The sequence below is a fragment of the Anser brachyrhynchus genome, assembly GCF_964034855.1.
Source record: "Anser brachyrhynchus genome assembly, contig: SCAFFOLD_689, whole genome shotgun sequence".
Classification (NCBI taxonomy): Eukaryota; Metazoa; Chordata; class Aves; order Anseriformes; family Anatidae; genus Anser; species Anser brachyrhynchus.
Window position 1 is genome coordinate 1 of NW_027663634.1, and position 15,122 is coordinate 15,122.

At 56.0% G+C, this 15,122-nt stretch overlaps 1 protein-coding gene across 1 annotated transcript; it reads right to left on the reverse strand.

Annotated features, from left to right (window-relative positions):
- Positions 1 to 1,191: 1,191 nt before the first annotated feature.
- Positions 1,192 to 14,718, reverse strand: LOC308187113 (E3 ubiquitin-protein ligase HUWE1-like; the record flags this gene model as incomplete). The annotated part of the gene is made up of 25 exons (XM_080609263.1): positions 14,672 to 14,718; positions 14,532 to 14,605; positions 13,559 to 13,631; positions 13,369 to 13,467; positions 11,879 to 12,085; positions 9,330 to 9,482; positions 9,157 to 9,219; positions 7,600 to 7,677; positions 7,445 to 7,492; positions 7,255 to 7,323; positions 7,031 to 7,130; positions 6,817 to 6,917; positions 6,588 to 6,738; positions 6,382 to 6,509; positions 6,142 to 6,282; positions 5,936 to 6,047; positions 5,737 to 5,841; positions 5,540 to 5,641; positions 5,338 to 5,418; positions 5,126 to 5,232; positions 4,872 to 5,049; positions 3,843 to 3,934; positions 2,732 to 2,943; positions 2,574 to 2,631; positions 1,192 to 1,427 (listed from the first exon to the last, which is right to left on the reverse strand). Coding segments are annotated over exons 3-25 (2,666 nt in total), but the record flags the coding sequence as incomplete, so codon positions are not given.
- Positions 14,719 to 15,122: the final 404 nt, after the last annotated feature.

Consider the following 15,122-nt stretch of genomic DNA (forward strand, 5'->3'; position numbering starts at 1 on the left):
AAGCGTTTATTCTCCTCCCCTACCCCACCTTCCCCCAAAAACTGTCTATTTTCCTCCCCTACCCCATTTTTCCAAAAAAAAGTCTTTATTTCCCTCCCGTAACCCATTTTCCCCCCTCCAAAAGCATTTATTTTCCTCCTCTATCCCCCCCCCCCGAAATGTTTATTTCCCCCCCTTACCCTATTTTTCACCCCCCTCCCGGTATTTATTTTCCTCCTGTACCCCATTCCCCCCCCCCACAGCATTTATTCCCCCCCCCACTCTATTTTTCCCCACCCCAGTGATTATTTACCCCCCATGCCCTATTTTTCTCCTTATCCCGGTATTTATTTTCCCCCCATACCCTATTTGCCCCCCCCGTGTTTATTTTTTCCCTTTCCTGGTGTTTATTGTCCTCCCAAATCCTATTTTTCCCCCACCCTGGTGTTTATTCCCCCCCCCCAACCCCTATTTCCCCATCTCCTGGTATTTATTTCCCCCAAACCCTGTTTTTCCCCCCCTCCTGCTATTTATTTCCCCCCCCATACCCCATTTTTCCCATCTCCTGGTATTTAATTCCCCACTGCACCCCATTTCTCCCCACCCCCCCGTTATTTATTCCCCCCTCCAAACCCTATTTCCTCCCCCCCTAGTATTTATTTCTCCCCCCATACCCTATTTCCCCCCCCACAGTATTTATTTCCCCCCATACCCCATTTTCCCCATCTCCTGGTATTTAATTCCCCCCCTGCACCCCATTTCCCCCCCTCCTCGATATTTATTCCCCCTCCAAACCCTATTCCCCCCCCCCAGGTATTTATTTCCCCCCCATACCCCATTTTCCCCATACCCTATTTCCCCCCCTCCCCCAGTATTTATTTCCCCCCCATACCCTATTTCCCCCCCTCCCCCAGTATTTATTTCCCCCCCATACCCCATTTTTCCCCATCTCCTGGTATTTATTTCCCCCCCAATACCCCATTCCCCCCCCCCCAGATATTTATTTCCCCCCCATACCCCATTTCCCCATCTCCTGCTATTTATTTCTCCCCCCGTACCCTATTCCCCCCCCAGTATTTATTCCCCCCCCCCCATTTCTCCCCATCTCCTTTCATTTAATCCCCCCCCTGCGCCCCATTCCCCCCCCTCCCGCCATTTACTCCCCCTCCACACCCTATTTCCCCCCTCCCCACTCCCTTCTCCCCCCAGTACCCCCCAATTTTCTCTCCGGGGGGTGTCCGTGCCCCCCCCGTGCCCCCCCCGACCCCTACCAGGATGGATTTGCAGACGCCGGCCACCGCCTGGCAGGCGGCCGAGGTGGGGAAGTCGACGGGGAGGTTGGGGAGCCCCAGGATGGTGACGAGGGGCCGCAGCCCCCGCTGCGCCACGAACTCCTGGCAGTGGTCGTCCGTCGTGTTGTTGCTCAGGATCGACTCCACGAATTTCATCTGGGGGGGGGGCAAACACCGAAAAAAAAGGGGGTCAGGGGGGGTCTCCAGAGCCCTCCGCGGCCCCCAAAATCCCCCCCTCTATGCCCGGCCCCCAAATCCCCTTCCTATTGCCCTAAACCCCCGTTTCCCCCCCAAATTCCCCCCAAGACACCCCAAAATCGTAATCTCCCAACCCCAATCCATGACCCGAAACCCTTGTGTCCCCCCCAAGACCCCCCCAAAACCCCTTCCTATTCCCCAAATCCACGTCCCCCCAAAACCTCCAAGTCCCCCTAAAAAACCCTTCCCATCCCCCTAACCCGCTCCACATCCCCCCCAAACCCCCTCCATGCCCCCCAAACCCCCTCCATGCCCCCCAAAAACCCCTCCCATAAAAAAAACCCTCCCCATTCCCTTAAACCCGTCCCCCTCAAAACCCCCCTCCGCATCCCCCAAACCCCCTCCCCATACCCCAACCCCCCCCCCACGCCCCACAAATCCCCCTTGTGCCCCCCTAGAACCCCCTCAGATCCCCCCTGTGCCCCCCCAAACCTCCCCCAAACCCCCCCACGCCCCCCAACTCCCCCTTGTGTCCCCCCAAACCCCCCCTATGTCCCCTAAATCCCCCTTGTGTCCCCCCAAAACCCCCCCATGCCCCTCAAATCCCTCGTGCCCCCCTCAAAACACCCCCCATATCCCCCAAATCCCACCCCAAAACCCCCCTGTGCCCCCCAAAACCCTCCCATACCCCCCCAAAACCTCCCTTTGGCCCCCCCACACCTTCACATGCACCCCAAATGCTCCCCACATGCCCCAAATCCCCCTTGTATCCCCCTAACCCCCCCCCACGCCCCTCAAATCCCCCTTGTGTCCCCCCAAATCCCCCCACGCCCCTCAAATCCCCCCTGTGCCCCCCCAAATCCCCCCTGTGCCCACCCCAAATCCCCCCTTTGGCCCCCCAGCACCCTCCCATGCCCCCCAAATCCTCCCCACATGCCCCAAATCCCCCTTGTGTCCCCCCAAAACCCCCCCACGCCCCTCAAATCCCCCTTGTGCCCCCTCAAATCCCCCCAAAACCCTCCTCTGTCCCCCCAAATGCCCCCCGTGCCCCCCCCAACCCCCCAAATCCCCCCTGTGCCCCCCCCAAACCCCCCCCCAACCCACCACATTGAGGATGTAGTCCATCAGCGGGATGGGGATGCGCTCCTCCGTGCCCACCACCCTAAAAACAACATGGGGGGGGGGGGCACCAAAATAAGGGCTTCGGCCCCGTTACGCGTGCGTTCCCCCCCCCCAAAAAAAAATTTTGGGGTGAAGCTCACTGCTGGCTGGGCTCGGCCTCGCTCTGCTGCGTGGCGCTGAAGCTCTGCATGGCCTGCACCTCTTCCTCCTCCTCATCCTCGCTCGACGCCTCCTCGGCGGCGTGGGGGGAGCGCGGGGGGGGCGCGGCGGCCGTGCCGTCCGCCTTCTGCATGGAGGGCTTCTGGCAGATGTACTTGGGGTCCCGGCCCAGGCTGCAGATCTCCTCCAGGAGCTGGGGGGGGCACGGAAATAAGTCGGGGGGGCACGGAAATAAAGTCGGGGGGGGGCACGGAAAAAGGAGGGGGGAGGGGGGGGGGAAACGTTAGGGGGTTGGGGGGGATTTGGGAGGGTTTGGGGGGAGATTTGGGAGGGTTTGGGGGGGGGGGACAGAAGACAGCTGGGATATGGGGGGGGAGAAAAATGTCGGGGATTTGGGTGGGCAGAAAAGGGGCATGAGGTTAGGAGGGGCAGAAAAGGGTTGGGATTTGGGGGAGGGCAGAAAAGGGTTGGGGATTCGGGGGGGGGGACAGAAAAGGGTTGGGGATTCGGGGGGGGGGGACAGAAAAGGGTCGGGGATTCGGGGGGGGGGCAGAGGAAAGAGTTGGGATATGGAGTGGGAAGAAAAATGTCAGGGATTTGGGGGGGCAGGAAAGGGGCATGAGGTTGGGGGGGCAGAAAAGAGTTGGGGTACGGGGGGAGAAAAACAATCGGGGATTTGGGGGGGCAGAAAAGGGGCATGAGGTTGGGGGGGTAGAAAAGAGTTGGGATTTGGGGGGAGGACAAAAAAAGTTGGGATATAAGAGGGAGAAAAATGTTGGGGATTTGGGGGGGGGCAGAAAAGGGTCGGGATTTGGTGGGGGGGGACAGAGAAGAGTTGGGATATGGGGGGAGAGAAAAATGTCAGGGATTTGGGGGGCAGAAGAGGGCTGGGGACTCGGGGGGGGCAGAAAAGGGGCATGAGGTCGGGGGGGGTGGAAAAGAGTCGGGATTTTGGGGGCACAGAAAAGGGTCAGCGGGTTCGGGTGGAAAAACAGTCAAGGGTTTTGGGGTAGATACAGGAAGAGTTGAGGGTTTTGGGGGGGGAATTTGGGGGTTGGGGGGGAGGAAAGATTTTGGGGTGCCCCCGCAGACCTTGATGATGGCGGTGGTGGCGTCGGTCTTGAGGGTGGGCTGGTGCCGCATCAGCTCGTCCACGGCGCTGCCCAGGTTGGAGGCGGTGTCGCCTGGGGAGGGAACGGGGTTGGGGGCACCCCGAAAGCGTCCCTGAGCTGCGGGGGCACCCCAAAAAGCTCCCCCGAGCACCAGGGAGAAACGGGGGCACCCCAAAAAGCCCCCCGAGCTCCGGGGAGACCCCAAAAAGCCCCCTCGAGCTCCAGGGAGAAACAGGGACACCCCAAAATACCTCCGCAAGGCTACAGGGAGACCCCAAAAAGCTTCCCTGAGCTCCAGGGACACCCCAAAATGCCTCCGCAAGCTACAGAGAGACCCCAAAAAGCTTCCCCGAGCTCCGAGGACACCCCAAAAAGCTCCGTGGACATCCTAAAATGCCTCCGCAAGCCACAGGGAGACGCCAAAAGGCTCCCCCGAGCTCTGAGGACACCCCAAAAGGCTCCCCCGAGCTCTGGAGACACCCCAAAATGCCTCCGCAATCTACAGGGAGACCCCAAAAAGCTTCCCTGAGCTCTGAGGAAACCCCAAAAAGCTCCCCCGAGCTCCAGAGACACCCCAAAAGGCTTCCCTGAGCTCTGGGGACACCCCAAAAAGCTTCCCTGAGCTCCAGGGACACCCCAAAAAGCCTCCCCGAGCTCAGAGGACACCCCAAAAAGCTCCGTGGACACCCTAAAATGCCTCCGCAAACCACAGGGAGACCCCAAAAAGCCTCCCCGAGCTCCGGAGACACCCCAAAGGGCTTCCCCGAGCTCCAGGAACACCCTAAAATGCCTCCGCAAGCTACAGGGAGACCCCAAAAAGCTTCCCCGAGCTCCGAGGACACCCCAAAAAGCCTCCCCGAGCTCCGGGGACACCCCAAAAAGCCTCCCCGAGCTCCACGAGCACCAAAACCCCCCCAAAACGCGACTCCTGAATCCAGCAACCCCCTTCCCCACCCTCCCCCAGCCCCTTTCGGGGCCGCGGGGCCACAGGGACCCCCCCGAGACTCACCGAGGGGGTCGGAGCTGCGGCGGCGGCGCATGGCCGGGAGGTAATCGGGCGAGAGCAGCACCTTGAAGAGGCGCTCGAAGGGCTGGCACTGCACGAAGGACTGCAGCCCGCGGGCGTTGAGGCACAGCGCGCTGAACACGTTGGGCAGCGAGCCCAGCACCTCCCGGGTGGCCGGGACCTGAGGCGGGGACCCCAAAAAGGATGAGGGGAGCCCCGAAACGGCGTTGCCCGCGCCGGGGCGGCCCCAAACTCACGTCCTTGATGAGCAGCGCGTGCAGCATGACGTCGGTCAGGCCGTTGTCCTGCAGGGAGGAGAGCAGCGAAGGCTCCTGGAACACGAAGACCGTCACCACCTCGGTCGCTGCGGCGGGAGGAGAGAAACGGGGACGGTTAGGGGCGTTTAGGGACGGTTAGGGACACGGGGACAAAGGGCAGAGAGGGGACGCGGCGTCCCCGGGGCGCTCACCCAGGAGGAAAAGCGAGGGGCCGTAGTACTCGGCGTTGCTGATGATGTGCTTGAGGGAGGTGGGCAGCGAGCCGTCCATCACTGCGCGGGGACGGAGAGGTGAGGACGACGGCCACCAAGGTCCCCTCCCCGCCGCCCCCGTCCCCTCCCCGCCGCCCCCGTCCCCTCCCCGCCGCCCCCGTCCCCTCCCGGCGATGCCCACCGTGCCGGATGCCGTCGGAAAACGCCGGGTCCTGGATGGCTTTTTTGAGGAAGTTCAGCATGGATTTGAGCAGGGCGGCGCGCTGCGGGATGCACTGGACTCCTGTGGGGGGGGGGCGGGTGGTTTTGGGGACAGGGTCAGCCCTTTTAGGGCCGCGGCGGTGCCACCGCCGTCCCCGTCCTCCCCCCGTCGCCTACCGCTGCGCGGGGACAAGGCCACGGCGGCGCTGGTGCTGGGCACGGCGGGCTCGGCGGCGGCGGCGGAGGGGCCGGGGCTGCTGCTCTCCATGGCCACGTCCGTCACTGGGGTGGTCGGCGGAGGGGTCAGGGAGATGGGGGGCGCTTTTTGGGGTGTCCCCCCCCCGTCCCCGTTAGCGCCCCCCTCCCCTTTCCTCACCCTCCATGTCCGTCTCCATCTCCTCGCCCTCGGGGAGCGCGGCGGCGGCCGGGCGCTGCACCTTGGGCTTGATGACGAAGGGGCACTCGCGGCGGCACAGGTCCACTTCGTGCTGCGGGGCGAGGAGGGCGTGAAATCACCAAGAAAACGTCAAAAAGCCTTTCCTCCCCCAAAAAAAAAACCAAAAAGCCCCTCGGGGGCGCTACCTCGAGGCGGTAGATGAAGATGGAGAGGCCGCTGTGCGACTGGAAGGCCGCCATGTCCAGGTTGGTGATGAGATCCACCACCCGCACGGCGCGCGTGACGAAGGTGATCTGGTCCTGCTCGTCGCCTAAAAACTTGATCACCTTTTTATTTTCCGAGGCGGGGACGAAAAATAAATCAGCGGGTGAGGAAAGAGAGGAGGGGGGCACCCTAAATCGCCCCCCCCGCGGGGCTCCCCTCACCTTCAGCAGCGCCTCCATCATGCCGCAGGAGACCAGCGCCTCGCCGCCGGCGTCGTAGCTGGCCAGGTGGTAGAGGAAGGAGAAGAGGGCAGTGGCGAACTGGTGGGGATAGGGCTCCATGGAGGGGTCTGGGGGAAGCACGGGGGGGGGTCAGCGAGGGCTCGGCCCCCCCCCGGGAGCCCCCCGGGAGCCCCCTGCGGACCCACCGATCATGGCCTGGATGCAGTTGCGGACGAGGACGGGGAGGAAGCCGTGGTAGGAGGCGGTGCCGGTGCAGTCGATGATGCTGCTGAGCTTGGGGGTCCTCTCCAGGTGGACGATGGAGGTCAGCGTCCGCAGCGAGGCCGCTTTGATGTCCTGCATTTCGGGGCGGGGGGGGGCGTGAGGAAGCTGCTGGGGGGGGGATTTGGGCAACAAAAAGGGCCGGGGGCTCACCATGAGCTGCTTGTCGGTGATCTGCAGCACGTCCACCAGCTCCTCGATCAGCCCGTTGTACAGGATGCTGTTGGCCGACTCCTGCAAGGCGTTGGAGTACACTGCGAAGCGGAGGGCGGCGTCACCCCCGGGGGGGGCCCCAAAAAAAAAAAACCCCAAACCGCCCCCTTTTATGTCTCCCCCCCCCCCAAATAACCCCGAATTTTCCCCCTACCGAGGATGGAGATGGCGTGCAGCCGGGCCTGCACCGCCTGCAGCCGCTTTTTGTGGTTGGAGAAACCGTGGGCCAGGCGGATGTGGGTGAAGAGAAGCATCTGGAAGGGGGGGGGGCAAAAAGGGGGGTCGTTCGGGGGTCCCCAAGCATGGGGACGCCCCCCCCCCAGTCCCCGGGGCCTTGTGTTGTCCCCAAAAAGGTGGGGGAGCCCCCCCGAGACTCGCCTGCTTGTCCTTGGGGATGCTGTACATCTTGGTGAGGGACTCCATGATCTCCGAGGGGCTCTCTGAAATCTAGGGGGGGGGGGGGAACGAAGAAAAATGGGGGCAAATTCGGTAAAAAAATATGTGGGGGGGTTAAAAAAAAAAAAAGGGTGCCCATGGACACCCCCAGTGTCACCCTTTTGGTGCTCACCTTGTCCAGTTGCTCGATGTGGATGTAGTGTAGGGTGGTGCTGGTGGCCTAAGGGGGGAGGAATGGAAATGGGGGTGTTATGGTGGGTTTTTTTTTTGGGGGGGGGCGTTTTGGGGGTCTCCCCAGGGGGTTGGGGACACCCAGGGGACGCTCACCCGTTTGTCCACCTTCACCTCGGTGCCTGGCTCAGCGTAGAACTCGAAGTGCAGCGTGGTGGCGCTGGGGGGGTACTTCTGGGGGGGGGGGGGGACACGAAAATGGGGTGAACGCGGAGCCCTGGGGGACGGGGGGGGGCTGGTCCCCTCCCTGTGGTCCCGGGGGGGGGATATGGGGGATGGGGCTGCCAAGATTGGGTCCCAAAACGCTGCGGGGGGGGGGACAAAATGGGGCTGAGCGACCACAGGGTGACAGAACGGCGCTGGGGACGGGGGGGGGGAGGGGGGCAGGATCGGGCCCCAGGAGACCAAAAAAGGGGGGTTGGGGACCCCGGGACACCAAAAAGGGGGGCAAAGAGGGGGGTTGGGGGACCCCGGGACACCAAAAGGGGACAAATCCTGCGTTAAGGTTCCCCAAAAGCCCAGAAAAGCGACAAGGGTTGGGTTAGGGGTCCCCAGGACATCAGAAAAGTGACAAAAATTGGAGTTATGAATCCCCAAAACCCCGGAAAAGTGACAGATTAAGTTAGGGGTCCCCAAGACACCAGAAAAGTGACAAATATTGGGGTTAGGGGTCCCCAAGACACCAAGAAAGTGACAAATATTGGGTTAGGGATCCCTCAAACCCCAGAGAAGTGACAAGGATTAGGCTAGGAGTCCCCGGAACCCCAGAAAAGTGACAAAGATTTGAGTTAGGGGTCCCCAGGAGACCAGAAAAGCGACAAATACTGGGTTAGGAGTCCCCAGAACATGAGAAAAGTGACAAATACTGGGTTAGGGATTCCAAAAACACCAGAAAATTGACAAAGATCAGGTTAACGGTCCCCAGGACAGCAGAAAAGTGACAAAGAGTGGGTTACGGGTCCCCGAAACCATACAAAAATGAACAAATATTGGGTTGGGGGTCCCCAAACCACCAGAAAAATGACAAATATTGCGTTAGAGGTCCCCCAAACCCCAGAAAAGTGACAAAGATTGGGTTAAGGATCCCCCAAACCCCAAAAAGGTGACAAGGATTAGGTTAGGAGTCCCCAAAACCCCAGAAAAGTGACAAAGATTGGGGTAAGGGGTCCCCAAAACCACAGAAGATTGGGTTAGGGATCCCCCAAACCCCAGAAAGGTGACAAGGATTAGGTTAGGAGTCCCCAAAACCCCAGAAAAGTGACAAAGATTGGGTTAGGGGTCCCCAAAACCACAGAAAAATGACAAATATTGGGTTAGGGATCCCCCAAACCCCAAAAAGGTGACAAGGATTAGGTTAGGAGTCCCCAAAACCCCAGAAAAGTGACAAAGATTGGGTTAGGGGTCCCCAAAATCATAAGAAAGCGACAAACGTTGGGTTAGGGGTCCCCAGAACACCAAAAAAAAGTGCCGAAAATTGGTTTGAGGAACCCCGTAACGCCACCGAGGGTGACCAAGTCAACAACCTAACGCGATAAAGGGAACGGGATTGGGTCTGGGGACCCCGGGCCACAAGTGGGGACACCAACGGGGGCTTGGGGACACCAACGGGGGCTTGGGGACACCAACGGGGGCCCGCGGGGACGCGCCGCTCACCATCATGTGCAGGTCTCGGCAGCACTCGGCCAGCCCGAAGCCGTTCTCCTTGCCGCCCCAGCTCTGAACGGGAAGGGGAGGAAAAATTGAGGAGGGGGGGGACACGAAGACACCCAGGGGACACGAAGACACCCGGGGGACATGAAGACACCCGGGGGCCCCCCCGGCGTCACCTCGGCCAGGTGCTGGAGGCGGGAGAGGAGCGGCGTGCGCTTGTCGGAGCCGAGGCGCGTGATGTAGTTGGAGCGCTTGCTGAAGACGTAGAGCAGGTTGAGCACGGCCAGCACCACCTGCATGTCCGACGAGGCCAACAGCGTCGTCAGGTGCTGCGAAAACGGGGGGGAAAAAGTCAAATCCGGACCGTTTCGGGTGTCGGCCGCGAAGAGAGAATTGAAAAAAAAATCAAGTAAATAAGTTCGGGTGCCGCGCGCGAAAAAAAACGGGAAAGGAATGGAAACGAACGACGATTTTGGGTGCCGCACGCAACAAAAAGACGGGAAATCGGAATTAGTAACGACTTTGGGTATAAACCGCAAAAAAAATGGGGAAATATCACATTAGCACCAATTTCAGATGTCAGCCGCAAAAAAGTAATTAAAAAAATTCAAATAAGTAACGATTTTGGGTGCCGCACGCAAAAAAATTGGATGAAATCAAAATTAGTAACGATTTTGGGTGCCGCACGCAAAAAAAATGGGAAAAGAAATCAAAAAGAACAACAATTTTGGGTGTCGCCTGCACAAAAAATGGGGAAAAATCAAATTAGGAAAAGTTTCAGATGTCAGCTGCAAAAAAGCCATTAAAAAATTCAAATAAGTAACAATTTTGGGTGCCACATGCAAAAAAGTGGGAAAAGAAATCAAAATGAGGAAAAATGTTGGGTGTCACCTGCACAAAGAATGGGGAAAAATCAAATTAGTAACAATTTCAGGTGTCAGCCGCAAGAAAATAACTTAAAAATGAAATAAATAACAATTTTGGGTGCTACACGCAAAAGAAATGGGAAAAGAAATAGGAATTGTAACAATTTTGGGTGTCGCCCATAAAAGAACCAAAAAAAAAATCAAACTAATAACAATTTTAGATGCCCTATGCAAAAAAAAAATGATAAAAATTGAAATTAACAACAATTTTGGGTATCACCTGCAAAAATAATGGGGAAAAAAATCAAATTAATGACAATTTTGGGCCTCACACACCAAAAAAATGAAAAAAAAAATGAAATTAATAAGAATTCTGGGTGCCATACGCAAAAAAAAATGGGAAAAGAAATTGGAATTCAGAACAATTTCCGGTGTCACTCATAAAAAAAAAAATCAAACCAATAACAATTTTGGGTGACATATACAAAAAAAATGAAAAAGATATCAAAATTAACAACAATTTCCGGTGCCACATGCAGAAAAAATGAGAAAAGAGATCAAAATTAGTAACAATTCTGGGCATCATGTGCAAAAAGCTGGGAAAAAAATGAAATTAAAAACAGTTTTGGGTGTCACCTGCAAAAATAATCAGAAAAAAATCAAATTAACCATTCTGGGTGCCACACACAAAAAGAAAGGGAAAACAAATCAAAAATAATAACAATTTTGAGTACCACACCAAAGAAATGGGAAAAAAAAAAAATTAAATAAATAACGATTTTGGAAACCACGCTAAAAAAAATAGGAAAGAAATCAAAATCAGTAACAATTTCAGGCATCAGACACAAAAAAAATGGAAAGAGAAATTGAAATTAATAACAATTTTGGGGGGCACCTGCAAAAATAATGGGAAAAACGATTAAATAAATGACAATTTTGGCTGTCACACACAGAAATAATGGGGAAAAAAACAAATAAATGTTAATTTTGGCCACCATGGGCAGAAATAATCGGGGAAAAAAAAAAACAATAAATGTTAATTTTGACCGTCACACACAGAAATAATGGGAAAAAATGACAACTTTGGCCGTCACGCGCAAAAATAATGGAGAAAATGAAATAAATGACAATTTTGACCATCAAAGGCGGAAATAATGGGGAAGAAAATGACAGTTTTGGACGTCATGCACAGAAATCACGGGGAAAAAATGAAATAAGTGACAATTTTGGGTATCACACGTGGAAATAATGGGAAAAAAATCAAATAAATGAGAATTTTGGATGTCACCTACAAAAATAATAGGAAAAACAATCAAATAAATGACAATTTTGCCCATCACGCGCGGAAATAACAGGAAAAAAAATCAAGTAAACGACGAATTTGGCCATCACACACAAAAATTAGGGGAAAAAAAATCAAATAAATGTTAATTTTGACCCTCATGCAGAAATAATGGGGAAAAAAATGACAATTTTGGACGTCATGCACAGAAATCATGGGGAAAAAATGAAATAAGCGACAATTTTGGGTATCACACGTGGAAATAATGGGGAAAAATTCAAATAAATGACAATTTTGGACATCATGCACAGAAATAACATGGAAAAAAAAATCAAATGACAATTTTGGGTGTCACCTGCAAAAATAATTGGCAAACCAATCAAACAAACGTTAATTTTGACCGTCACGCGCAGAACCAATGGGGGAAAAAACCCGAAACAGACGACAATTCCGGCCGTCACGCGCAGAACCAACGGGAAACGGTCGGACGCACGAGGCTTCCGGGCGCGCCCCGGCCCCGTTGGGGTCGGTTTTGGGTTTTTTGGGTGTTTTATTTTTTGGGGGGGGGGCCGCCCACCTCGATGGAGCTGTAGAGGTGCCGCGAGAAGCTGTACTCGATGAGCAGCGCCGTGAAGTTGAGCACGGCCAGCAGCAGCGCCTTGAGCTGCTCGCGCTCGGGGCGGTCGCAGGCCAGCAGCCACGACATGTTCTCCACCGTCCGGCCCGCGTCCGCCAGGATGCCGTCGAAACGATCCAGGAGATCCACCCAGTGGTACAGCTCGCACTAAAGGAAGCGGGGGGGGCAGAAAGAAGGGGGGGGCGCCCCCAAAATTAGCGGGGTGCTCTCCGGGAGGCCCGTTTCCAGCTGGTTTAGCCCCAAAAACCGCCCGCTCCCTGCCGCGGGTGAGTTAAAAAGCCCGATGCTGCCCCGTCCCCGCAAATAAAACGCAGTAAACTTTAGAAATAAATAAATAAATAAAAATTTTAAAAATGAAATTAAATAAATAAAATTTAAAAAGAATTTAAAAAGCAAATTTAAAAAGTAAATTTACAAATAAAATTTAAAAAATTAAAATTTGAAAAATAAATTTCATTTTTAAATTTCATTTTTAAATTTCATTTTTAAATTTCATTTTTAAATTTCATTTTTAAATTTCATTTTTAAATTTCATTTTTAAATTTCATTTTTAAATTTCATTTTTAAATTTCATTTTTAAATTTCATTTTTAAATTTCATTTTTAAATTTCATTTTTAAATTTCATTTTTAAATTTCATTTTTAAATTTCATTTTTAAATTTCATTTTTAAATTTCATTTTTAAATTTCATTTTTAAATTTCATTTTTAAATTTCATTTTTAAATTTCATTTTTAAATTTCATTTTTAAAATAAAATAAAAATAGAAGTCTGCAGAAACAACGTTACCTACATCAAATTTAGGGGTTTTAGGGCAAAAGGAGCGCCCCCTCCTCTTAAAAAAAATAAAAAAAACTGGGGGGTTGTGGAGGGAGAAGCCCCACGGCAGCGCCACAGAGGGAGGATGCCCCAAAGGTTTGGGGGTTGGGGGGGGGGGAATGAGTCCCTGGGAGGTTTTGGGGGGGAATAAGGGTGCCCTCCCCCAAATTTGGGGGAAATCGGGGCATTTGGGGGGTTTGCGGAAGCGCTGAGGGGGTGAAAAGGGCCAGAAGCGACGAGGACGCCTCACGGGGGGGGGCGAGGGGCTTTGTGCTGCCCCTGGGAGCCCCCCCGGCAAAATTTGGGGTGACAAACGGCAGGTTTGGGAACTTGGCGGCTCCGGGAAAGCCCTGGGGGGGGGGGGGGGGGGGAGGGTTTGGGGCCAAGTGGCTCTGCGGCGCCCCTGCCAGAATTTTGGGGAGAATGTAGGGGAAAAAAGTAAAATCCAGTACAAATCGGGGATGGGTGCGAGGAGCGACCGCGACACAAATGGCCCCACTCCGAGCAAAAAAAAAACCATAAAAAGACCCAAATCTGGGCACAAAACACTGCGCCCCCCCCCGCGGTAATTAAAGACGCCCCCCCCTTATTTTTTTTGGGGGGGGCCGCGCACCTTCCCGATGTTCCATGTCTTGATCTGCTGCAGCTCGGCCAGCAGCTGCTCGTCGCCGCACGCCTTCAGCTTCTCGATGAGGGCCCGGCAGTCGGCGGGCTGCGGGGGGGGGGGGCACGGCGTTAGGACCCCCCCAAAACCCCAAAAACCCCCCCCAGAGCCCCCAAACCCCCCCCCCGACCCTGCTCACCGCCTCCGTCGGGGTTTTCTTCAGCTTCGTCCGATCCACTTTCATTTTGGGTCACCCGTCCGCGCCGCTCCGCCTGGACAAAATAAAAAATGGGGGGGGGATATAAAATCTTTTAGGGGCCCCCCCTTGCTGTGAAAGGGCGGGGGGGGGGGGTTCTGCGACCCCCCCAGGGTTGGGGATCGGGACTCGGAGTCCCGGCAGGCGGCGCGGCGGCGGCGGGAGATGACGTGGGGGCCGCTCGCTGGAACAATGAATGTGCAAAACCCCGCGGCGGGAGGCGCGGCGCCGGCGGCGGGGGGGGGCCCCGAGGCCTGGCCCCCCCCCTCAACCCCCCCCCCCCCCAATTAAAAAACCCCCCGGAGAAACCCGGCGGAGTCCCCAAAACCCCCCCGGATCCCCCCAAACCCCTCCAGACCCCCCCCAGATCCCCCCAAACCCCCCCAGGTCCCCCCCCCCCCAATTAATTTTCGGGGTGACGAAGCGCGGCGCTGACCTAATTAATTAACCCCGCGGCGTGCCCCCCCCCCGCGGCGTTAATTTTAATTTCGGGGTGCCCCCCCCTTCCCCCCCCGGCTCGACAGGCAGGGCCGGTTGGGTGGCGGCGCGGCCGGCGTCACCCCGAGCCTGGGGACGGTGGCACCACGCCGGGGGGGGGGGGGGACAGCCCTAAAATATTTGGGGGGGGGAGAAATTTGGGGCCCCCCCCCTCAATAAAAACTCTGCTGGTTAAGTGGGGGGGGCAGCAGGGGGGCTGGGGGGGGGCACCCCAAAAGGGGAGAGGCATCAAATGGGATGGGGGGGGTGTCCCTAAAGCCCTCCAAATGCTGGGGTGGGGGGATTTTAAGGGGGGGGGGGCTGTCCCTGAGCCCCCCCCATGTCCCTAAGACCCCCCCCCCCATGTCCCTGAGCCCCCCCCAATTTTCCTGAACCCCCCCCCCCCCCCACTTTGAGGGACGCGGCGGGGGCACCTTACCGGGAATCACTGCCAGTCCATCCTCGCCTCGAGGGGGGGGGGGGTGGGGGGGGAACTCGGCCAATTTGGGGGGGGCCTGGGGGGGGGTCCTGGGGGGGGGGGGGTGGAAAAATTATGGGGGGGGCACGGGGGGGGTCTTACGGAAGCACGTGGGGCCTCTGGCGGCGGAACAGGAGCAGGGCCCGCGCTGCGGGGGGAAACGATGGTAAATAAAGCGAAATTGGGCAAAAAGGGGGTGGTTTTTTTAAAAAGGGGGGGTACTGGAAGCAGGGGGGGGCTCTGGGGGGGGTAAGCGTCAAAATCGGGGGAATTTGGGGGAAAAAATCCAAGGGAAAGTAGGAGAAGGGTGGGAAGGGAAGGGTTTGAGTCGGGGAAGTTGGTGGGAAAAGCGCTGGGGGGGATTGGGGGAAAAAAGGGGGGAATTGGGAAAAGCGGGGGGGTGGTTTGACGGCAGGGGGGGATAAATGGGGGGGGGTCCGAAATTGGGGGAAAAGGGTAAGGGAACTGCTAAAAAGGAGGAAAATTGTAAAGGGGGGAGCTTAAATCGGGGGAAAAGGAGCCCAAACGATGGGAAATTACAGGAAAAGAACC